This window comes from Eretmochelys imbricata, chromosome 3, assembly GCF_965152235.1.
Source record: "Eretmochelys imbricata isolate rEreImb1 chromosome 3, rEreImb1.hap1, whole genome shotgun sequence".
NCBI lineage: Eukaryota > Metazoa > Chordata > Testudines > Cheloniidae > Eretmochelys > Eretmochelys imbricata.
Genome location: NC_135574.1, coordinates 211,187,728 through 211,212,222, shown reverse-complemented (window position 1 = coordinate 211,212,222; position 24,495 = coordinate 211,187,728). Strand labels below are relative to the sequence as shown.

Sequence of the window (24,495 nt, the reverse complement as noted above, 5' to 3'; positions counted from 1 at the left end):
CGGGGGCGGGGACTGAGCCTGCCCCGCCCCCTCGCCCAATGAGAGCCCGGGGGCGGGGCAGAGCGTGCCTCTGCCCGCGCCGTCTTCCTTCGGCAACCTGCGGGGGTCACGTGATTGAGCCGGCGGCTGCGAGAGTCACGTGCAAGCAGGTTAACCGTCCTCTGTGCGGGGCTGGTGGGGTCCTGATGCAAGGCCCCCAAGGAGGGCTGTCCGGCCCACTGCCTGTAACCCTCGTGCGGGCACTGTCAGGGGAGGAGGCGGGCCGTTGTTTAACCCGTTTGTCTTTCCCCGGTCGCCGGCACAGTTCGCTGCGACGCCCATCCGCTTCCCCCCCGCCGAGGTGCCTCTCCCGTCAGGCCCTGGGTGGGCCACTGCGTACGGCGGCCGAGCCGGGCGCGAGCCGGGCGGGAGATGGCGGCGAGCTGGCTGTGTGGCTCCGGGGGCCTGAGAGCTGTGTGGAGAGGTGAGGCCCCTCGGGCCGCGCCCTGGCGGGGGGGCAGCGGCTCCCGGCCTGGCGTCGCCCCCACAGGCCGCCCGAGCGCGGAGCCGGTGTCGGTGCGGGGCTCGGGGACCGGGCCCGCCTGGGCGCTGTCCCGGCGCGGCGCTGCCCCGCGGGGTGTGGGTGGCCCGGGCTGAGCGCGGCCGGCGGCGGCCTGTCCCCAGCGGCTGCGGGGCGGACTCTGCCCGGATCCTGCTCCCGCGCGGGGCCGCTTGGCGGGGGGTGCAACGGGCCCGCCGTGTGCGGGACCGCGGCTGGGTGCGCTGCGCTTCGCCCGCCCCGCCTGCCCTGTGCCCCCGCCCCGCCTGCCCGCCCACCTGCCATGCCCTCCCTCTGCCCCAGCTCTGCCCACCTTAGTGCCTGTGCCCTAGTGCCCCTGCCCTGTCCGCTCTAATGCCCCAGCCCTGCTCGCCCATTCCACGGCCCTGTGCCCCAGCCGTGCCTGCCTGCCCCCTAGCCCTGCCCGCCCTAGTGACCACCTGCCCTGTGCCCCAGCCGTGCCCGCCTGCCCTGCCTGCCTGCCCCTAGCCCTGCCCGCCCTAGTGCCCACCTGCCCTGTGCCCCAGCCGTGCCCGCCTGCCCTGCCTGCCTGCCCCCTAGCCCTGCCCGCCCTAGTGCCCACCTGCCCTGTGCCCCAGCCGTGCCCGCCTGCCCTGCCTGCCTGCCCCTAGCCCTGCCCGCCCTAGTGCCCACCTGCCCTGTGCCCCAGCCGTGCCCGCCTGCCCTGCCTGCCTGCCCCCTAGCCCTGCCCTCCCTAGTGCCCACCTGCTCTGTGCCCCAGCTGTGCCCGCCTGCCCTGCCTGCCCCCTAGCCCTGCCCGCCCTAGTGCCCACCTGCCCTGTGCCCCAGCCATGCTTTGCCTGCCCTGCCTGCCTGCCCCCTAGCCCTGCCCGCCCTAGTGCCCACCTGCCCTGTGCCCCAGCCATGCTTTGCCTGCCCTGCCTGCCTGCCCCCTAGCCCTGCCCGCCCTAGTGCCCACCTGCCCTGTGCCCCAGCCCTGCCTTGCCTGCAATGCCTGCCCGCCCTAGTGCCCTGCCCTCCTGCCCACCCTAGTGCCAGCCTGTTCCCCCGCCTGCCTGTTCCCCCGCCGTAGTGCCCCAGCCCTGCCCACCCTCGTGCCCCCTGCGCCCCAGCTCTGTTCTCCTTCCCATCTGCACCCCAGCCCTGCCTGCCTGTTCCGCAGCTCTGTTCTCCTGCCCGCCTGCCTCCCTAGTCCTGCCCGCCTGTGCCCCAGCCTTGTTCTTCTGCCTGTCTGCTCCAACCCTGCACCCCGCCAGCCTGCGCCCCAGCCCTGCCCGCCAGCACAGTGCCAGCCTGCTCCCCAACCCTGCCCGCCTGCGCCCCAGCGGTGCCGGCCTGTGCCTCAGTGCTGCACTCCAGCACAGTGCCCCCCTGTGCCACAGCAGTGTCCGCCTTTGCCCCAGCACTGCGCCCGCAGTGTGCCTGCACTGCCCACCTGCGGCCCAGTACTGTGCCCGCCTGTACTCCAGCTTAGGTTGGTGTGCACTCCAGAGTTTTCCAGACTTGCACTGTTTGGGTGACCAACATAGAGAAGTGCCCACCACTGTTTTAATTCGGTCCTGTGTTTTTACCTGCTTTCTCAGCCTTTCATTACTGGGGCTGAAATGCTTGAGTCCTGATGCTGGAAGTAATCCATACAGGTGGAGCGCCTTTGATTGCTATGGCACGCTGTACATGTGCACCCTGCCTTGAAGGATCAGCTCCTTAGGCTTCATCCGTGTTTCATTACGAGTGGCTGAGGAGACATCGTCTGTACTTGGGGGGAAAAAAAATTTTTTTTCCATGAATTTAATTCATGCATCTTAACCTTTGAAACTTCAAATTTAGTCATAAAGGAATCCTTTCAAAGAACAGTGATCCAGAACCTGCAGTGAATTCCATGTGGGCAAAAGGGTCCGCCTGCACTGATCTCAGTAGAGGATCAAGGCCTTGGCTAATCCTGAAAGGAAATTGGTGTGATATGCTAGTTACTATAGTCTAAGGCCTGGTGTACACTACAGCATTAGGTCAACGTAAGGCAGCTGCTTTAGTGTGGAGACAAAGACAAAAATGTCTTCACCCAGCACCCAGAGAAGACTGTGAGGAAGAGAAAGCAGAAACATAGGCATAGTTTGACTGCTATATTTGGGGGGGCAACGCGTGGGCACACATGCACGCACACGCACACACACCCACATGTGCACACTGAAGCCTGTTCCCTTGGCTCCCTCACTGCAACTTGAGACCATTAGTCCTTGTTCTGTCACTTGCTACCACTGAGAACAGCCTAGATCCATCCTCTTTGGAACCCCCTTTCAGGTAGCTGAAAGTAGCTATCAAATCCCCCCTCATTCTTCTCTTCTGCAGACTAAACAATCCCAGTTCCCTCAGCCTCTCCTCATAAGTCATAGGCTCCAACCCCCTAATCATTTTTGTTGCCCTCCACCAGACTCTTTCCAATTTTTCCACATCCTTCTTGTAGTGTGGGGCCCAAAACTGGACACAGTAAGATGGGGCTTCACCAACGCCGAATAGAGGAGAATGATCACATCCCACGATCTGCTGGCAATGCTCCTACTTACACAATCCAAAATGCTGTTAGCTTTCTTGGCAACAAGGGCACACTGTTGACTCATATCCAGCTTCTCTTCCACTGTAACCCTTAGGTCCTTTTCTGCAGAACTGCTGCCGAGCCATTTGGTCCCTAGTCTGTAGCAGTGCATGGGATTCTTCCGTCCTGAGTGCAGAACTCTGCACTTGTCCTTGTTGAACCTCCTCAGACTTCTTTTGTGCCAATCCTCTAATTTGTATCTACTTAGTATCTTAAAGGAATGCCTGTTAACATTCTTTATTTTGATTTTTATCTAGAGTTCTACTACATGAAAGTTAATACATATACATTTTGTGGGGAAAAGGTTGCACCCTTTTGCATAGTGATAAGTACTGCCAGACACTGAGACTAAGGCTATGCCTATGCTACCACTGATGTCGGGATAATTTACATCGCTCAGGGGTGTGAATAAGCCACCTCCCTGAGCAACATAAGTTACACCTACCTAAGCACCGGTGTGGACAGCGCTTTGTCAGCAGGAGAGCTTCTCCCACTGACAGCTGCTGCCGCTCATTGGGGGTGGATTAATTAAATTGATGGGAGAGCTCTCTCCCATCAGCTTAAAGTGGCTACACTAGAGATCTTACAGCAGCACAGCTGCATTGGTGCAGCTGCGCTGCTGAAAGCTCTCTAGAGTAGCCCTAGCCCCAGCTGAATCCTAAAAGCCAAATAAAGAGGGGGAAACACCCAAGAAAGCATTATCAAAGCTATTTTTAAACAGTGTTTCGATTTGTTGTTGTTCTTTGAAAGGGAGAGCCTTGAGGGGAGGCTCCAGCACACCTTTCTCTCTGGCGTCCCGCTTTGGACTCGGAAAGCTGGGCAACCAGTGGGTACTTTCCTGCCTTTCTGAGAGTGCTTCCTCCCCCTCTTCAAAGGCAAAGTAAAGTTTTCAACTAGTTTGGCTACAGCCATAGTTCTTTGGAAGCTTCCAACAAAATGAAACAAGGCTGTTAGTGAATTGCTGCTCTTTCTTCCTCAGAACTGTGTACAATAAAGTAATGCCAATCCTGTAGCGAAGCTGGAAATGATCTCAAATCCACCAGGGGACTTGCAATCAGGCCAATTGTGTTTCCTTCGTTGGGGCAAACCTTCCCCCTCATCTGGTCACACTGGGTTGCTCATCCATTTGAAGGAACAGACCTCTTCCTTAGAGGTGGTCTGGGAAGGCTGAATGGCTTCAGCTGCCTCCTAGATCTGCTGATTAACGCTTGCCTCCTCATTGTGGAGCTTAAGGGTTTTCTGACCTGACCATCCTACTGTCCCCTTGAGGCCCCACACAGGTGGTGTACCCTGTCACATGCTTGTGTTTCAAACTTGCATTTCCTAAGGAGAAGGCAAATTGCTCAAGTTTCCTCATAAAAGTTCACGTTCTTAATTAAAAGGAAGAGTTTGTACCAGTGGGCTTCAAAGCTTCACATTCATTGAGCACTTGTGACTTTCTGGGGGGTATGAGATGATGTAAAAAACTGCAAGTTATTGTGAAATAACTGCACAGTTGTGGATAACTGCACTGGGCGTTACTTTGGGACTTCGGTGCTTAGTGTATTCTTTGTGTTCAAAACACAGCAGTGTGCGTCTTGGTTTCTGTGCAGATGAAATATGGTAGATATTTTCAAAATAACTATGTTGGAATTTGATCAGTACATTAACTTCTTGAACACTGGAGTTATTTCAGACTGGAGTTTTCCATTCAGAACCCTGGAATAACACCTAGCCAATTTTAACTAAGCAATAAAAATCTTGATAGCTCTTTGAAAAATAAATCTTACCAATGGAGATCGTGCTGCTTAAACCAGCTTCATGCAGTCTTTCTTCTTACAAGGACAGACTTTGTTAAGAATGGTTTTCTGTATTTAATTTGTGTAGAAAATAATTACAGCAGCAGAGGGGATTATTAAACTGCTGCTGACTCTAAAAATTAATTAGTGCTCAGATTGTGCAGAACACCACATTCCATAGTGAAATAAATTTCCTGAATGTTGAGTACATTTGCTCTCAAGAATATATTGAGATTCTAGTTAGAATGGAAAGCGATTTACAGCCTGCAGACATTACATAATCCTTATGACCAAATTCCTGGATCCTAAGTATTAAACAGATATACTGTTAAAGTAAAGGTCGATATTACATAGCTCAGGGGTTCTCAAACTTTTTCTTTCTCAGGATCCCACAACATGCTATAAAAATTCCACAGCCCGCCTGTCGCACAGCAACTGTTCTTCTGCGTATCCAGTAGATTAAAAGCCAGGGCTAGCATTAAGAGGTAGCAAGCAGGGAAGTTGCCCACGGTCCCATACCATGGGCTGGGGCCTGCAAAACCACATTGCTTAGACTTTGGCTTTAGCCCCGGGTGGCAGGGCTTTGGCTTTGGCTTTCTGCCCTGGGCCCAAGCAAGCATAACTCTGGCCCTGCTCTCTGGTGTATTTGGCGGACCCCCTGAAATCTGCTTATGGCCCCCTGTGGGGGCCCTGGACCCCCTGGTTGAGAGCTGCTGCCGTAGCTTATAAGGAAGTGGGTGTGGAGGTACAACAGCCTTTCATCAGAAAGACAGCTTGTGTTACAAAGCGGATTCTTGTGGCTGTCACTTTGCATAAATAATAGTTATTTTCTGTATGTTTTCCCTTATCCAGATCAGAATATTTTTATTCATCTTTAATTTTACTCATGTTTGTACATATCTTGAGACTAGATTTTCAGCCACTGCTGTTACTTTTGGGGGAGAAAAATTGAGTAGCAGTGCTTTTATTAAGGTCATTTTTAGCCTGGAATGCTTTTTCTACTGAGGAATCATGGTGCATAAGGGCTTGTCTTCACTGCATTGTTAGCCTGACCCATACAAGATTTTCCTATAACCTGATTCCCGTCCACACATAAAAGTCTGTAGCTCAAGTTAAGTGATGATTTAAGCTCGAGTTAGCTGGCTCATAATGGGGTATGGGCTGAAGCGGAAGTGCTGCTGACACTGAAGTTTACAGTGCACTGCGGATGCAGCAACTTGAGTTACAATTCATCAGCTGCTAATACAAACGCTGTGGGTATGTCTACACAGCATAAGAATATAAGAATGGCCATACTGGGTCAGACTAGTGGTCCATCTAGCCCAATTATCTTGTCTTCCAACAGTGGCCAGTGCCAGATACTCTATAGGGAACGAACAGGACAGAGCAACTATGCATCTGATGAAGTGAGCTATAGCTCACGAAAGCTCATGCTCAAATAAATTGGTTAGTCTCTAAGGTGCCACAAGTACTCCTTTTCTTTTTGCGAATACAGACTAACACGGCTGTTACTCTGAAACCAGCAACTATCTAGTGATCCATCCTCTGTCATCCAGTCCCAGCATCTGGCAGTCAGAGGCTTAGGGATACCCAGAGCATGGGGTTACTTCCCTGACTATCTTGGCTAATAGCCGCTGATGCACCTGTCCTCCAGGAATGTATCTAATTCTTTTTTTGAATTCAGTTAGTTTTGGCCCTCACAACATCCCCTGACGAGTTACACTGGTTGACTCTGTGTTGTGTGAAGAAGTACTTCCTTTCATTTGTTTTAAACCTGCTGCCTATTAATTTCATTGGGTGACTCCTTGTTCTTGTGTTATGTGAAGGGACAAATAACACGTCCTTATTCATTTTCTCCATCCTTTTCATGATTGTACAGACCTCTGTCATATTTCCCCTTAGTCATCTCTTTTCCAGGCTGAACAGTCCCAGTCCTTTTAATCTCTCCTCATGCGGAAACTGTTCCATGCTCCTAATCAATCATTTTTGTTGCCCTTCTCTGTACCTTTTCCAATTCTACTATATCTTTTTTGAGTTGGGGTGACCAGAACTGCACACTATTTAAGATATGGGAGTAGTATGGGTTTATATAGTGGCATTTTGATATCTACTGTTTTATCTGTCCCTTTTTTACTGATTGCCAACGTTCTGTTGGCTTTTTTGACTACCACTGCACATTGAGTGGATGTTTTCAGAGAATTATCCACAATGACTCCAAGATCTTTCTTGAGTGGTAACGGCTAATGTAGACCCCATCATTTTGTGTGCATAGTTGGGATTATGTTTTCCAATGTGCATCACTTTGCATTTATAAACACTGAATTTCATCGGCCATTTTGTTGCCCAGTCACCCAGTTTTGTGAGATCCCTTTGTAACTCTTCACGGTCAGCTTTGGATTTAACTGTCTTGAGTAAATTTGTATCAGCTGCAAACATTGCCACCTCACTATTTACTCCCTTTTCCAGAACATTTATGAATATGTTGAATAGTACGGTCCCAGTACACATCCTTGGGGGACCTCGCTGTTTACCTTGCTCCATTGTGAAAACTGACCATTTATTCCTACCCTTTGTTTCCTAACTTTTAACAAGTTACTGATCCAGGAGAGGACCTTTCCTCTTATCCCATAACAGATTACTTTGCTTAATAGCCTTTGGTGTGAGGGACCTTGTCAAAGGCTTTCTGAAGGTCCAAGTACACTGATCCACTGGATCATCCTTGGCCACATGTTTGTTGACACTCACTCCTCCCCCCCCCCCAAAAGAATTTTAATAGATTGATGAGGCATGATTTCCCTTTACAAAAGTCACGTTGACTCTTCCCCAACATATTGTGTTCATCTGTGTCTGATAATTCTGTTATTTACTGTAGTTTCAAACTGTTGGCATGATACTGAAATTAGGTATACTGGCCTGTAATTGCCAGGATCCCCTCTGGAGCCTGTTTTAAAAATTGGCATCACATTAGCTGTCCTCCAGTCATCTGGTACAGAGGCTGATTTAAGTGATAGGTTATGTACTGCACTTTGTAGTTCTGCAATTTCATATTTGAGTTCCTTCATAGCTCTTGGGCGAATACCATGTGGTTCTGGTGACTTATTACTGTTTAATGTATCAATTTGTTCCAAAACCTCCACTGTTGACAACTCATTCTGGGACAGAGCCTCAGATTTGTCACCTAAAAAGAATGGCTCAGGTGTGGGAGTTTCCTTCACATCCTCTATATCAGTGAAGACCAATACCAAGAATTCATTTAGCTTCTCTGCAATGGCCTTGTCTTCCTTGAGTGCTCCTTTAGCATCTCTGTTTTCCAGAGGCTTCATTGATTGGTTGGCAGGCTTCCTGCTTCGGATGTACGTAAAAAACCTTTTTTTGTGAGTTTTTGTGTCTTTTGCTAGTTGCTCTTCAAATTCTCCTTTGGGCTGCTTTTTATGCTGTTACACTTGACTTGTCAGAGTTTATGCTCCTTTCTGTTTACCTCACTAGGATGTTACTTACAATTTGTAAAGGATATCTTTTTGACTCTGCCTCTTTTTATTCTGTTGTTCAGCCTTGGTGGTGTTTTTTGTTGGGTTTTTTGGGTTTTTTTGGTCCTCTCTCTACTTTTTTTTATTTTGGGTATACATTTAATTTGAGTCTCTGTTACGGTGTTTTTAAAGTTTCCATGCGGCTAGCAGGCATTTCACTTTTGTAACTGTTCCTTTCTGTTTCACTAGCTTCCTCATTTTTGTGTAGTTCCCCTTTTTTGAAGTTGAATGTGTTACGAATTACACCTGGTAGGACACGCACAGTTCGAATCTAGGCTGAGGCACATAAACAAAGTCCACAACTGCAGAGTTCCCAAAAGACATTAACTTTTATTACGCTCGAGCGTGGTCCCGTCCCCCCCCCCCCCGCTAGCCAGGAGGGGACCCTGAATACAGATTATACAAAGGTTATATACCTTTTAGCAAAGCATGTTGCCCTCATGCATCGGAAACCTTAGCCAATAAACAAACCCTTGTCTTATCTACCACCTATCCCTGCTTGGTGCATTCCTTGTGCTATACCAGTATGTTAATTACACAGCATGGTCCTAAAGCCATGCATCAGTAACCTTTATTATCAGCATGGGAGGCCTCACATCAAGGCCAAGAGACAGGGAGTTAGAGACTGACAAAAACCAGATACTGGGAGTCAAGGCAGGCTGGAGACAAGGAGGAGGATTTTCACAGGGATTCAGTATCTAAGGATCACTCCTCCTGGTGTATGATGTGCTGGCATTTCAACAATGGTGGGCCCCAAACCAAAATGGAGTCACATGTGCTAACGTTTCCTTAACAAATGCTACTGTGGTGGACTTCTTTGGTATCCCATCCCCAGGAATGTTAAATTTGATTACATTATGGTTTCTATTACTGAGCAGTTCAGCTATATTCACCTGTTGCACCAGATCCTGTGCTAAATCAAAAGTTACCTCTCCCCTTGTGGGGTCCAGGACTCACTGCTCCAAAAAGCCGTTATTAATGGTATCTAGAAATTTCATCTCTGCCTCCTGTCCTGAGGTGACATGTTCCCAGTCAACATGGGGATATTTTGATCCTGTATTGTTGTTGTTTTTTATTTTTGTAGCCTCTCTAATCTCTGTGAGCATTTGACAGTCACCATCCTGGTCAGGTGATCGGTAGTACATTCTTAGTGCTCTGCCCTTACTATTCAAGAATGGAATTGCTATCCATAGAGATTCTATGGTACCGTTTGATTCATTTAAGATATTTAGTATATTTGACTTTATGCTTTCTTTCCCGTAGTGCCACTCCCTCTCCAGCACAACTGCTCTGTCATTGCTATATATTTTGTACCCTGACATTACTATGTCCCGTTGATTATCATTGTTCCACCAAGGTTCTGTGAAACTTTTTAGACCAATATCTTCATTTGATAGGAGGCACTCAAATTCTCCCATCTTAGTATTTAGACTTCTAGCATTTGTATACAAGCACTTATAAAATGTGTCAATATTTAGTAAGTGCTTGTATACTAATACTAGAAATCTAAATACTACCGTGGGTGAATTTAAGTGCCTGGCAGGATGCTTCCCAGTGCCAGTAAACTTACATGCACTATTCTGCTTGAGGAAGTGGCCTAAAAACAGCAGAGTGGTCGCGGTACCTTGGGCTAGCCGCACGAGAACATGGCAAGGTGGGATCATGCACAGGTGGCTGGCCTGAGCCACTGCAGCCATATTTGCTGCGTTTAGCACCCTAGCACAAGTGGAGCTAGCATGTGTCTGCCTGCCCACACTGGGAACACGAAGCCTAGAATTGTTTCGTTGTGTGGTCACTTTCGCTCACTAGGCTAGTTCCAGTGGACTAACAAGAGCAGGGCTTTATTTTTTTGTCAAGTTCCACGTTTCCTAGTCAAGGTCCAGACTCCAGAGACACATTTTTCACACTGCAGTAACAGTAGTGATGATAAGTAAATAAAAAGATTTCACGGTCTGTTCAAAAGCATCTGGCAGTCTGGCTTTAGCCCCTGATCTAGCGAATACTAACTTGCACTAACTGTTGCTGTGAAGACAGGCCTTAAGATTAGTGCACAACGTTAGCTGCTGTATATTATGTTTACAATCTAGAAGTATGCAGTGACAGCATGTTTTTTGGCTTTTTTTATTATAGAGCAGAAAACCCATCAAGTATGCATTCCTTTCTGCTCTGACTTGTTCTCTGCTGGTTAAAAGCAAAGTGTTGCTTTCTTGACATGAGTCTCCTTTGTCTCAAGAGAGCCAGGGTCCCAATTAAATGCTGAATAGCTTATGACTATGTGTAGGAAATGCTTTAGTCTGAAAGAATTTTTAAAAAAAATAAATCCGGACATAGGTGCTGCCCTTTTGAAAAGTTACAGGGAGTAGTGTGTACGACATGGCAACTAATGTATATATCTGCATTTCAAAATGTTTTTATATAGAGATGTGACTTTCCAAACTGTTTCCCCTCCACAAATATTTTTCCTGTTTTGTCTCTGCTTTTTAAAATGTCTGTTCTCTCGGTGGGAGTATGTGCACAGCAGTGTGTGGGTATATTAAATACCAGCATTCAGAGATTCAGGACATGGGAATGATGCTTTTTTGCTGTATCCTCCTCTGTTCCACTGCAGTTCAGAGACCAAAATATTCTGAATATTGTCATCAAAGCCACTTTGGGTCCCTGGATACCTAATTTTGATTTTCAACTCAAGGCCAGAATTCTTTAGATGTAAGGGCTTGTCTACGTTTACAGTGCTGCATCGGCGCAGCTGTGCCGCTGTAGCACTTGATGCAGATACTACCTATGTTGACAGGAGAAGGCCAGCCGTCCACATAGTACTGTCTGCACCAGGGGTTAAGTCGGTATAACTACGTTGCTCAGGGGGGTGGATTTTCTGGAGCGACTTAGTTATACTGACATAAGTTCCTAGTGTGGACCAGGCTAAGTTATCATAAATTGCACCCTGGTAGCTAGCTTCCTCTGTACGAAGCATTCAGGGGTGAAATCATGTCCACATTCAAGACAATAAGAGTTTTGACATTGATTTCAGGGGAGCCAGAATTTCACCCAAGATGCTTAGAAAGTGCTGCTGGGGCTAGGGAGGGCCAGAAATAGTACCTTCTCTCCCCTGGCAGCTGGCTCCCGATCACCAGGCCTCCTGAGACCAATCAGACTTCTCCCATGTCCAGCTTCCTTTTATTGCTATGATGCCAGTGTTCATCTGGTTTCTTTTCTTCTCTCTTTTGAGGCTTGACTGACTTTCTACTCATCTGCATCCTCCTGCTCTCATCCTAGCTGAATTCAGTTTCCATATTGATCACCCATCTGGTTCCACTGCCTGCTCCTTTCCCTTGCTAATCTAGTTTTTGAGATTCGTTTTTGGGCTACTTCCCCTGTTCACTTTTAATTCTTCTTGAACTGTTGTTTGTTTGTTTGTTTTTAACCAAACACTGTTATTCCCTGATCTCATTGTCTTTGCATTCACTTTCTTTGACTACCATGAGCCCTTTAGCGTTAGCATGAAGCAGACTGTTATTTCGCGTGTGGAATTTTCTTTTTAATCGATTTTAAAATCTACAAAAGCAAAGAAACATAGCAGGGACATATTTGCTAATGAATGTGCTTCCTTTGCTCTTCTGTGATTTGTTTTCAAATGAATGCTTTTCATTTTTCTTGCTGTGCTCTACAGTGCAGTGTCATATTGTATAATCATGATCATTTTGATCCATGAAGGACACTTACAACCAAACTAATTAAGATGCAAATGACCAGTACCACACAACAGCTTATTCACTCTGATACGCAATCTAAGAACAAAATCTAGCCCCAAATGTCTGTGCTGCCCTAGGTCCCAAAGGCTGTTTTTTAATCTATTGATTGGACATCCCTCTGAGTGCGACTAAACATAAAATACTCTTGATTGTGTTCCCACAAACTGTCCAAATAAGGCAACTTTTTTGCAGAAGTGAAAAATCGGAGTTTACTTAAATGCTGATCATCATTTCTACTGAGGAATATTTTTTATCAGTAGAGAATGTGCTCAGGTATATGGAAAGCTCATTATTACTGAATTGGAAGAACTGTAAAGTTTGGAGAAGAATTAATTGTTCTATTGGTGAAGTAGTACTTGAGGTGTGACAAGATTCATAAACGAAGTAAGAGGGCAGGATGGTACTGCAAACCATTTTGAAATGATTTTATTGATAGCAGTTTACAGCTGTGGAAGATTTAGGAGTGTAATAAGGGAAATTAGAAATATTACAACATAATATGAAATGAAATTAGTTTGTAGATTAAATGACTAACTTTTTAAAAGTAATCTCTCTCATTTGCATGAGACTCAAAGATAAAATAAATCATTTATATAATTGCCATGAGCAGTTGTCCTAAGATGAATTGTTCATCTAATGTAGATTTACTGCTTGCCATTTTCAAAAAAAAAAGGGGGTGGAAAAGAAGCAGCAGCTTGAAAATTCAAAACTTTAGACCAGACGTAGGGGCTTTTGTTTAGTTCAGGTTCTAGTAAACAGATTATTTAATTGAATATTATCTTTACATACCCGACACACCTATTAATTGAGTAGGACTTTGGAATGTGTAAGGAATGCAGGATTTGAATGTTAGCCAATATATCTTAATGGGTTATTTTAATACGTTTGACTTACACTGGATTCCCTAATGACTTAAACAGGATTTTAAGAATAAACAGGTCACTTTTCTATTGCTATTATTTTTTTAGCATCTATTTGTGGGCAACTTTTTATTTTGCAGAAATTTACAGGAGCTCAGAATATTTTCATAAAGGACTTTTTAGCAATCAAACAAATTTTCCTCAGAAATAACTTATTTTTGTTTAAAGAAGACTTAAAGTAACATATTAATTTATATAAAATATTAAGGAATTTTTTAAAAAATCTGCTGCTGATACAGGGCCTAGTTAAATTAATAAATTGTCAGTTGTCTAGGTGAATTAATTACCCTAACTTTGAGAAATGGACCACTAGATCAGTAGTATTGGAAGATAATAGTATATGGCAATGATCAATGCTTATTTTGTACTTTTAAAATCTAGTAGGAAAGATTGAATTTAAGAATCCAATTTCTTTATGAGAAAGTAGTTTGTTTTGGATTTAGTTCATTAATGAATAGCTACATTTGAATGGTCTCTTTCAAGGTCAGTACACTGTGTCCCCATTTTTATTTTAGTTTCTTCAGAATGCATACTGTTTTGGTGTATGTGGTTTATTTTAGAAAGAAAGAATAGCAAATTCAAATGACCCAGGTCAGCTCAAATTTAAAGAAACATAACCCCATGCTAGTGTGTAAATAAAAATATGCTCAACTTCCATTACTTTGGGCAAAAGTCTGAGAAAACAAAACTTATCCTGTATCCTGAAGGGTCAGCAGACTTAGGAAGTGAATTCAAGTCATATAGCTTCCTTTGAAAAAGCTCTGCCCCCTAGACCAGACATTCACATCTAGGGGCTCTGGGTGAAGGCAAGTCTGTTTGGCGGATGCTATATAGGCATATCCCTGTAGTGTCGATGCAGCACACAGCAACAGAAAGGGTTTTTCCTGTCCATGTAGGAGCACCACCTCCCCAGACAACGTTAGTTACGGCAACGGAAGCACTTTTCCATTGACATGGCTGCATCTCTACTGGGGGTTATGTCAGTCAGAAATATGGGGGTTTTCACTCCCCTGACGGATGTAGCTATCGATGTATCTGTGGACTAAGCCAGAGAGGTAGAGTAGATCAGATGCTGTCAGTTGCTGTATGGCACAGTCTCTTGTACCTAGGACCCAAACAATGTTGGGCTTTAAAAATCAGTACCAGCACCTTGACTTGCAGCTAAAACCGAAAAAGGAGGCCAGAGCACTCCCTGGATACTGATTTAATATTCTCCCTGTAGCTAGCACAATTAATAAAACAGCTGCTGTATTCTGCATCAGCTGCACCTCCTGAGCAATCTTCAAGATATGACCCCTTGTGCAGTACATTGCATTAATCCAGTCTGCAGGTGACAAGGATGTGAATAATTGGCTAGGTCTGCATGAGAAAGAAATGGTCACCTTTGTACCAAATGTAGGGGGGAGGCATTTTTGGCCACTTGAGCTACGGGTGGATCTGGAAGCACAACCAAAATTGACAAAAGGTGGGAAGGGCCTTTCAGTTATGGGGAGACATTCTCCTGCCAGATTTTCTAAATGTTCCCTCTCAACCTGTGTTGTGACATGTAACCTATAGGATTCCTTACTAAACTGTGATATGATCCTCATTAACGCTTTAGGAGGGCATTAGAATAGCATTTTTCAATGGGCTGACTTTGTCTTCGGATTTTCTTTAGAGGGTGCCTATATCTTGGAATGTGTTTGTTATTTACCATTGTCATATACCTGATGGATTGAGAATATCACTCCTTTTCTAGAGGCTGTTTGTAATCTCTGCCAGTGATATGGAAGAAGTCCTCTGCTGATTATTTTTAAACATATCGATGTGTGTTGTGTGGTACCTATCTTTACTCTCCCTTCTCCCCAAGTACCTCACCTCATGCAGTCCAGGGACAGAAGGTGGAAGCCTGCTGAGATAGTTGTGGGTTTCTTAAAGAAATCAACCTTTTAAAGTCTTTATGGCTGATACTTTCCACCTGAAAATAAAAATATCTTCACAATTTTGCATCTTCCTCCACAGGCTGTCTCTTGTTACCAGTGAATAGGAGTGGCTGTCGCTATACAAACCTGGCATGGGCTCTACAGACACGTTGTTACATTTCCGCTCCATGTAGCGTGACAATTCAACAATGCAGGCAAAGCAGCTTTTTCAACAAATGTAAGTCTTGAAAAAAGACCACATTTTTATAACACGAGCAGTTTGTCTAATGCTCTTCTGTTTTTTATACTGACTCTGTCAACATGAAAATCCCATTTTGTATTAACATTTTGCATCTACAATAGTTACAAACATCAACTAAGATTACTACAGCTGAAAAGCTAATGGGAGACAGGGAAAAAAAATTTCTTTTTTTTCTTCTTCTCCATTTACTTTGTACATTGGACAGTGCCTTATTCATAGGGTCAGTTTAATAGCTTTCCTAGTGTAGTCAGAGTCCAGTCCAACTCCCAGTGAAGTCTTTGGATTTTTTTAATCAATTAGAAAAAAAAAGGGTGACAATATCCATCTAACCATCTGCCCAGCTACAATATTAGACCCCAACCCTGCAAAGACGTGCAAATGTGCTTAACTGAATAGTTCCACTGGAGCCAACAGAGCTGCTTGCAGGGCATTAAGTTTATCTTGCACATGTGTTTGCAGGATCAGGTTTTAAGTAACTGATTGGCTTATCTCCATTCTTCTAATTTATACACACTTCTGCTAGTAAAATGATGTATTTATTTTAAACTGTTTAAAGTGAATTAATATGATAAAGATGTAGCATAACAAGCTATTACAGTGTGATTATTTTGTGAATTAGATATGTTCTTAGTTTCCTACATATTGATTCCATACAAATCCAAGATTAGATGTTTTCTAGGATAGAATGTTTTTCACTAGCAGCTATTTCAGTCTTCAGGTGACTGGATTAAAAAAAAAAAAACACTGCTTTTATGACAGCTTATTGTTTGACTCTGTACGTTCTGAGACAAAATGAACTTTGACTGTTTTTAAAAAACAATTAAACTAATTAATATCTAGTAAGAGAGAATCTCCTCCTGAATTTAAGCATATAACTCCCTCAGGCATCAGATGAAACGGAAGCTGTTGGGTGCATCTGATAGCCAGCAGCCAAAGTTGCAGTCATTCCTACAGCCCAGCTGGCTGCATAAAATATGGGGGGTAGCTACATGTGTTGGTGTTGCATGAGGTGCCGGAAGTCTGGTGGTTCAGTAAAAAATGGTGAATTGAGTTTTTAAGTTGGCCCTGTCAGTTTGTAAGACCCTTAATGGTGTAGGCCCTGGGTATATTGCAGACTGTCTCCTTTTGCCTCTTCCAGAGGCTTGCCTGCATATTAGGGATGCTTTTGCTGCTACTTATTATCATCGGGCTTTCAGTAGCATGCCTTGCTGTGATGAACTTTAGGGTTTGAAACTTCCTCTCCTTTCATATTCATCCTAACCTATCTCTCCTCTCTTTTAAAATGTCCCTAAAATCTTTTTTCTGAAAAAGAAAGTAGATGGCTGCTGATCCTGTAGTTCTCTCCCTCAAAATCTTTTTGCCGCTTCCACTTTAGAAGACTTCCTTGATTAGCTTAATCAAAAGATCTTCAACATTCAAATTGATTGATTGTGCTTTGTACATTTAACATTGTACAGTGCCCAAGTCCTTTGGCAGTTCAGGTGTATTAGAAATAATATTTAAAATGTAAATATGAACACTTTTTATATAATTAAACACAATTTTCAAGTGAAATGTCAACCAAAATGACTGTCAGTGCTGTTCTGTCTCATCATTAAAGGGTTACTTCTCTCACCACATATTTTTAAAAACATGAACATCCTAGTGGGAAGATCATCTGTACCTCCAGACTGACCTTTAAAAATTGTAATTCCATTTAAGAAAGAGGAATTGCAATTATCTTAGCTTGAAGTCCAAACCCAGACAGCTGGCTACCCCTCTGATCGTACAGCATTTAGGGTTTTTCTTCCTGTCCACTGGCACATCTCAGTGAGTTTATGATAAGGTAATTTTAAAAGCTGTGTTGTGTTGTCCCAAGTTTTGCCTTTCTCCCTTGGAAAGCAGTTAGGTCTAATTTTCAAATGTGCCTAGTGATTGTGCTTGCCCAGCTTGAGACATTCTGGAAGTGTCTGATTTTCAGAAAGTGCTGAACCTCTGCCCTGTGGAAAGCAGGGCCCTTTACAGTATCTTATGTTTGGCACCCAAAATTTGAGCCACTCTAGATCAGTTTTCAGAGTAGCAGCCGTGTTAGTCTGCATTCGCAAAAAGAAAAGGAGTACTTGTGGCACCTTAGAGACTAACAAATTTATTTGAGCATAAGCTTTGGTGAGCTACAGCATGAAGTGAGCTGTAGCTCATGAAAGCTTATGCTCAAATAAATTTGTTAGTCTCTAAGGTGCCACAAGTACTCCTTTTCTTTTTACTCTAGATCAGCAGTCCCTATATATAGTACATCATGGCTACTGGGATGTAGGTCAGTGCAAGGCACTCAACAGTCTCTGGTTTCCTCCTGTACTGTGGGTTGGCTATGTGGATTCTGAGCTTAGGTTACCACTATCCTGTCCGTCAATGAATAGAATCTCTTTAGGGGGATGTTTGTAATCCTTTGCAACAATTTATTTTCATACCCTTAGACATCAGTATGAATCAGAGTCAAAAGTTGCCTGTAGCTGTCACGCTCATTACTAAAATATAGACTTGTAGGTACAAAACTGAGTCTCTTTATTCAAAATAGAAAGAGAATTGTCTCAACAAAATTTTAATAAATATTCCTTATGGGCCAAAATCTGTGGGCTTTATATGTCAGAGTTCAAAGATAGTAACCCTTTCAAAGCCTTTGTTGTTGGTGCCATCTGGATACCCAATGGAAATTATTAGAATCATAGAATATCAGGGTTGGAAGGGACCCCTGAAGGTCATCTAGTCCAACCCCCTGCTCGAAGCAGGACCAATTCCCAGTTAAATTAATTGAACACAATTTGCTTTTATAATAATTATAAGGCATAGTCTAGCCATTCTTGGAGCACAGTTCTGGCAACAATGAGGAGAAAGCCTGGCCCAGTGATTAGAAACCAAGACAAGGTATCAGGAGTACAAACTGCTGTCTGACCTTAAACAAGCCACTTACCTTCTCTCTGCCTCAGTTTTCCCATCTGTAAAAGGAAGGGAAATAATTTTCACCTACTACACGGGGGTATTTTGTGATGCTCAGTTAATTGTAAAGTGCTTTCAGATCTTTAGGTGAAAAGAGCTACAGAAATTCAAAACATGATAGTAATTTAAGTATGAAAGCTGAAGTTGATTATATGCGAGGAAGAAGTTCAAAATTTTGTCAGGCTGCACAGAAAGCAGATCTTTCAGAAATAAGGTTGCTTGGTAGGGTCCCAATTCTGTACGTTATTACAATGCGCGGGCAGACCCTCTTGCACCCACATGGACCTCTGCTGATCTCAACCGAGCTTCTGCTACAGAGAACATGATCCAGTTGGTCACCACACATACACATTCTGGAACAGCCCAGAGACCCCAAACACTCTGAATGCATACACAAGCTTACAGAAAAATCTTTGACATACATCAATAAAAGCTCAGCCTGGTAAATTCCGGGGGACACTTCCCCCTGTCAGCTCTTCATAACAGAAAAGAGTGATATTTAACAGCTGCAAGCAAATGCATTCCTATATTATAGTCCATGAAGAAAATTCTACAACTGAATTGCGATCTCATACCTTGTATGTTCTTTAACAAGTCACAATTCTAATATGACTGAGAATTGGTTCAAAGACCATAGGGCTTGAGCTGATGCAGCTATAGGCAGCAAAGACAAGTAACTGCAGCCTGAACACTAAAACTACTTGGCAATACGCCCAGAGAGAATATCTCTCTGTTATCCAGAATTATACCTGTGCAGAGTGACTTCAACCCCAATCAGCCATACCCCTTCAGTTGCTTCAGCAAACACATCTTCCACAACATCTCCTTGTGTATCAAAGTATAATGCTGCAGTGAGCACTCATGTATAACTGGGCTACATAAAGAATAGACTTTTCTGTTTGTATATAAAATTACTGTTCTGTCATCCTTAGGGGGGGATATGGGAAAGGGGAAAACTTTTCATTACTAAAGTATACCACTCTCCTAGGCTCTATAATACATGAGAAAGATGGCCACCTCCCTGGTTTCTAAATCAAGTGGGAATAAATCAGCCCAATCGCTGGTTCAGGAGGCTGTGCTAACTAAAAGGAATTTTATTTGGCATTTGGGTTCTTTCTAGAAACATCAGTTCACGTATCTACATTTTTATTAGATTATACTCTAAATATCTCCTTTTCATCCAGATGAGCTTTCTTTGGGCTAATTATTTCATTTGTGTCTGACCCAACTTAATAAGGAACAGAATCTGGGAAAATAGTAATCATTCCTTTCCATATTAAAAGTGGAAAGTTGTTTTGAGAACAGAGCATGTGTACTCCCGATGGACTTAAATTGTTCCAGTGAGGAGAGAGACAGTTCCCGACTACTTTTATCAGTAATAATAATAATATAAACAACTACATTTGTTCAACACTGAAGATCTCTTAAAATCAGGAAAAGCCAGAGTTAAATTTCAGCAGTGATGTTGCACAATCTGCTGGCTTTATGTATATTGATTTAAATGCTATATGTTTAGTCAGAAAAACAGGAATGCGGGGAAAGCCCATATTTATAACTGAGTTAATTATGCTGTTGGAACCTTGAACTTCCTGACTGATTTTTGCCTATGCAAGCTAACTTTGTGTTAATAGTTCAGTGCATTTCACATTCTTCTAAAAAGGAAAAGGACCCTATTTGCAGACCTAACTAATGCTACAGTCCCCAAATCCCCTTGTTGGTGTCAGGGAGGTCACTTCCTTATCACCCTTTATTTATTTAAATAAATAAATAAATCTTAACACTGGAAAGTTTTAACAATCTTTTTTGTAATGGGGTCAACCAGAGTGACCTTCAGAGTATTGTACCATGAGTACAGCATCCATTAGTGAAGTTCAGGATCCCATTTTCTATTTTAAGCTGCTATTCAGAAGTAATAATATTTTTCAACTGTTTGACAAAGTAAAGTATTCATAGCAGTTTTCATTTGTTATTAAAGTGACAAGAGCTAGGATATAGCTAGATAGGCTCGTAGTTGGATTTGATCAGGGTTTGGATTATGGTTTCAGTCTTTACATTTTTAGATTAAGAATTCAATCTCTAAATAGCATTCCCTTTGGGCAAATCACTGAACCTTTAATGTTTATAATGAGCTTTGATATCCTCAGATGGAACTGCTATTGAAGTGCAAAGTATTGTTCATCTACAGTGGGGCAAGATTATTCACTGTGCTGCATGCAGGAGCAGGAAAGCATCTTTTAGGATAGTTTTTTCCAACTCTAAAATCTTCTCCGTGATAAGTAGGAAGTAGCTCCTGGGCATCAGGAAATTGCCCACAACTTGGTGAGAATTGTTTCCCGTAGGTAATGTAGGAACAATAATCAGCTAGATTTATACAGAATGCATCTGTTTTAGACACATTTAGCAATCATACCTAAACTATAGTTATTCAGTAAATCAATAATGAAATCCAGTTATTTTTTTTAAAAGTGACATCATTAAAGTTTTATAATCAGGCAGGTTTATAAACTGTCTCCATGACACCTCATCAGGATGCAGAGAAGGCAGCTCAGGTTTGTCTGTATGTGAGAAGCCAGTGTTAATCAGGGTAGACATTATTACCAACGTATCTTCTGTGTCTGCAAGGTGGAGAGTACAGGCATTCTCACCCCACAGAACCTCCTGCCAGGGAGTTAGTATAGCAGTGAATGAAAACAGACAAAAAAGCAGGTGCTCAGCATGTGACACTGAGGAATAGCAGCTAGTGTCCCGATCCTGCAAAGAATTGTGTGCATGCAGACCTTGCGCTGAGCAGTGCCCCATTGACTTCAGTGTGGGGGAGAGGGTCCTCCTGGGCATTTGGGCTGAATGGAAGTTAAAGTATGCTGTTTAAATAGAGTTCAAGCACTTTCATAGTTCTTCTGGTGTCTGGGATTTGATGTGGGTCTTCACCCCCCATCCTGCCCGCAAACAAAACAGCAACAAAAACTGTTTGACACAAGGAGTTATTTTCTATTCAGTTTTAGAATTGTCATGGCAATCCAAATAGTATTGGATGAACGCCTCATGTTTAGGGAAAGAAGTCTGCCATTAACTTTTAGGCTGCAATAGGCAAACCTCAACACATGGAGGTTTCATTCAATATCTGGGATTAATGCTTCTTATGTTTCAACCCCATCAATCTCTAGAAGGCTCTTGTTCTTTCCTTCTTACAACCCTGCAGTAATCCTCTGCTTCCTCAAACTTTCTGAATGTCGAGAAGCTCTGCCAGCCCCTGGGGTATGCCCGAGGTGTCCCTCTGTGCAATTTTTTAGTGATTTGGCAGCATGCTGTCTAGAATGTAATGTACATTCCAAAGTCTCTTGGATGGACAATAGGGGAGATGGCCAAAGATGAGCTCTTCAGAGATCTCCAAAGCTATGCAATGAAATCTTCAGAGGTTGAGAGTGGAGTCACCAGAAAAAAAATGGAACAAGGCCATTTTGAGTGTGTTTTGTGTCTATTTTTTTTTTAACTTTGCATTTTATAGCAATTTCCATCTGAGGAACTCTCTAAGTCAGTGGTTCCCAAACTTTTTGAGGCCCCAATCAACTGCGTTTTGTCTCTCTTCGTGACTCACAATTACACATTTGCCCGGTGCCCTGACACCAGACCCCTAATCCTGGCCTGATATGGAGGGAAGCCTCCCAGGGGTAGAGGGTGTTTGGAGGGGAACATAAGAACAACCATACTGGGTCAGACCAAAGGTCCATCTAGCCCAGTATCCTGTCTTCTGTCAGTGGCCAATGCCAGGTGCCCCAGAGTGAATGAACAGAACTGGGCAATTACTGAGTGATCCATCCCTTGTCATCCAGTCCCAGCTTCTGGCAAACAGAGCCTAGGGACACCATCCCTGACCATCTTGGCTAATAGCCATTGATGGACCTATCCTATGCATTTTCCACTGAATGCATCCGATGAAGTGAGCTGTAGCTCACGAAAGCTTATGCTCAAATAAATTGGTTAGTTTCTAAGGTGCCACTAGTACTCCTTTTCTATCCTCCAGTAATTTATCTAGTTTTTTTTTTTTAACCCTGTTATAGTCTTGGCCTTCACAACATCCTCTGGCAGGGAGTTCCACGTGTTGACTGTGCATTGTGTGGAAAAAATACTTCCTTTTCTTTGTTTTAAACCTGCTGTCTATTAATTTGGTGACCCCCCCCCCCCCAGTTCTTGTGTTACGAGAAGGAGTAAAGAGCACTTCCTTATTTACTTTCTTCATGCCAGTCATGATTTTATAGACCTCTGTCATATCCTCTTAGTCGTCTTTTTTCCAAGCTGAAAAGTCCCAGTTTTATTGATCTCTCTTCATACGGCAGCTGTTCCATATCCCTAATCATTTTTGTTGCCCTTTTCTGAACCTTTTCCAAGTCCAGTATATCTTTTTTGAGATGGGGCGACTACATCTGCACGCAGTATTCATGATGTGGGCATACCATGGATTTATATAGAGGCAATATGATATTTTCTGTCTTACTATCTCTCCCTTTCTTAATGATTCCCGGGATTCTGTTCACTTTTTTGACTGCTACTGCACATTGAGTGGATGTTTTCAGAGAACTATCCACAATGACTCCAAGATCTCGTTCTTGAGTGGGAACAGCTGTTAGCCCCTATCATTTTATATGTATAGTTGGGATTATGTTTTCCCATGTGCATTACTTTACATTTATCAGCACTGAATTTCACCTGCCATTTTGTTGCCCAGTCACCCAGTTTTGAGAGAGCCTTTTGTAGCTCTTCGCAGTCTGCCTGCGACTTAACTGTCTTCAGTAGTTTTGTAACTAGGAACTAGTGCTGCAGGTGAGTGCCCTGTGTGCTTGCTCTCCAACTCACATGCCTCCAGGGTCTCTTCTCAACCCACTAAAGTATTTTAAAGATTCCCACAAGCATCTTTAAATAGTCTTTGAGAGAGCTTCACAATTAGACTGCTACTTTTTAAGAATCTAGTTTTAGAGATTTCTGCTTAATGCTTCTTTTGGGACTAGAACAATCAAGAAGAGTTAATGTTAGCTGGCTAAGTTTTTTAAAATCCTCTAAAGGGTAAATCTGTGCTTATCCTTCCTCAAACCTCCACGGGGAATTCTGCAAACAATTTTGGGTTATTACCCCAGAATTATGGAGGGAAATAGAATCAATCCACATCTTTGTCTGTTTTCAGTGGTAGGCTTCCGTTCTTGGATCAGACATTTAGTGTAATGATAAAGCTAAGTATTGTGCTTGCAAATAAGCATTTCGTGTGCAATTTAAAAATGACACTTAAATCATTTGCTTCAGAATTATTCTTGTCTATTCAGTTCAGAGATGTAGGATTTGGTTCTGTGCCAGATGATCTGTATTATGCTTTGAGTTTACTTAGCACCTTTTATCCAAAGATGTTAAAATGCTTTACAGATGTGAATATAAAGGGCTTCTCAAGAGTGGGAATGGGGAACCTGAAGCACAGAAGCAAAGGCCCAGATTATAAAGGCATTATACATATGCTCAACATTCCAAACCTTAAGTGATTTAGGTGGTCAACTTCCATTTTCAGAAGTGACTTCAGTGATTTAGGCTTAAGTTCTTGAGAGCCTGTGTCAGTCTTGAAAATGGTACTTAGCCATCTAACTCGCTTAGGCTTTGCATTGCTGAGTGGAACAGTGATTCAGATTTTAGAAATTTGGGTTTGAGTGATTGGCTGACAGTCACACATGAAGCTAATGTCAGATTAAAGAATAGAAAACAGAACTCTTGATTCCCAGTCCCCTTTTCTAATCATGCAGATCTGTCATATGCTATACTAGTAGTGAGAATCAATCAAACACTACTCTCTCCTGTACTGACTCTTCCCCGCTGTAGGACTTAAATAGAACCAAAAGTCAATTAGTTTTTTTTTCTGGCCAGCTTTGTTACTAGTGTGTGGTGAATGTACCCAGAATTCAGGTGATCTAAACAACTTCAGTGGCTTTGAGGTCACCTTACTTGGACTGCCAGCAGTTTCAGGCCCCATCAGCACTAATTTCCACCATCTTAGAAAACTATAATTAAAAATAGCTGCAGTTAACATAGATGGGTTGGTTACACCACATTATGCCAGTCCACGTAAACTGGGCTCCCAAGTGTCAATCATTTGGCAGCCCTGTCACACCAGAGCTTCAGTAATGTCTTCTGGTTGCTAGAAGCCACAGTAGCACCTACCAAGTGGGCTGGTAGGCTCTCTCTCATGCTTCTCTCCCTGCTGGATCCAAGTTCTGGGAGAAGTGAAGGGTTGTCAGCAGCAG

The 24,495-nt window shown here is 43.5% G+C and overlaps 1 protein-coding gene across 2 annotated transcripts in view; it reads left to right on the top strand.

The window, feature by feature from the left end:
- The first annotated feature begins 204 nt into the window (after positions 1 to 204).
- The window catches only part of MRPS5 (mitochondrial ribosomal protein S5), a 95,266-nt gene continuing 70,975 nt past the window's right edge, over positions 205 to 24,495 (top strand). Inside the window, exons 1-2 of one of the 2 annotated variants that reach the window (XM_077814276.1) lie at positions 205 to 463; positions 15,086 to 15,223. In XM_077814276.1, the coding sequence (XP_077670402.1) occupies positions 412 to 463; positions 15,086 to 15,223 (190 nt within the window). In that variant the 5' untranslated portion in view covers positions 205 to 411. The remainder of the gene's footprint in view (positions 464 to 15,085; positions 15,224 to 24,495) is intronic. The other variant, XM_077814275.1, reaches the window with a different exon arrangement.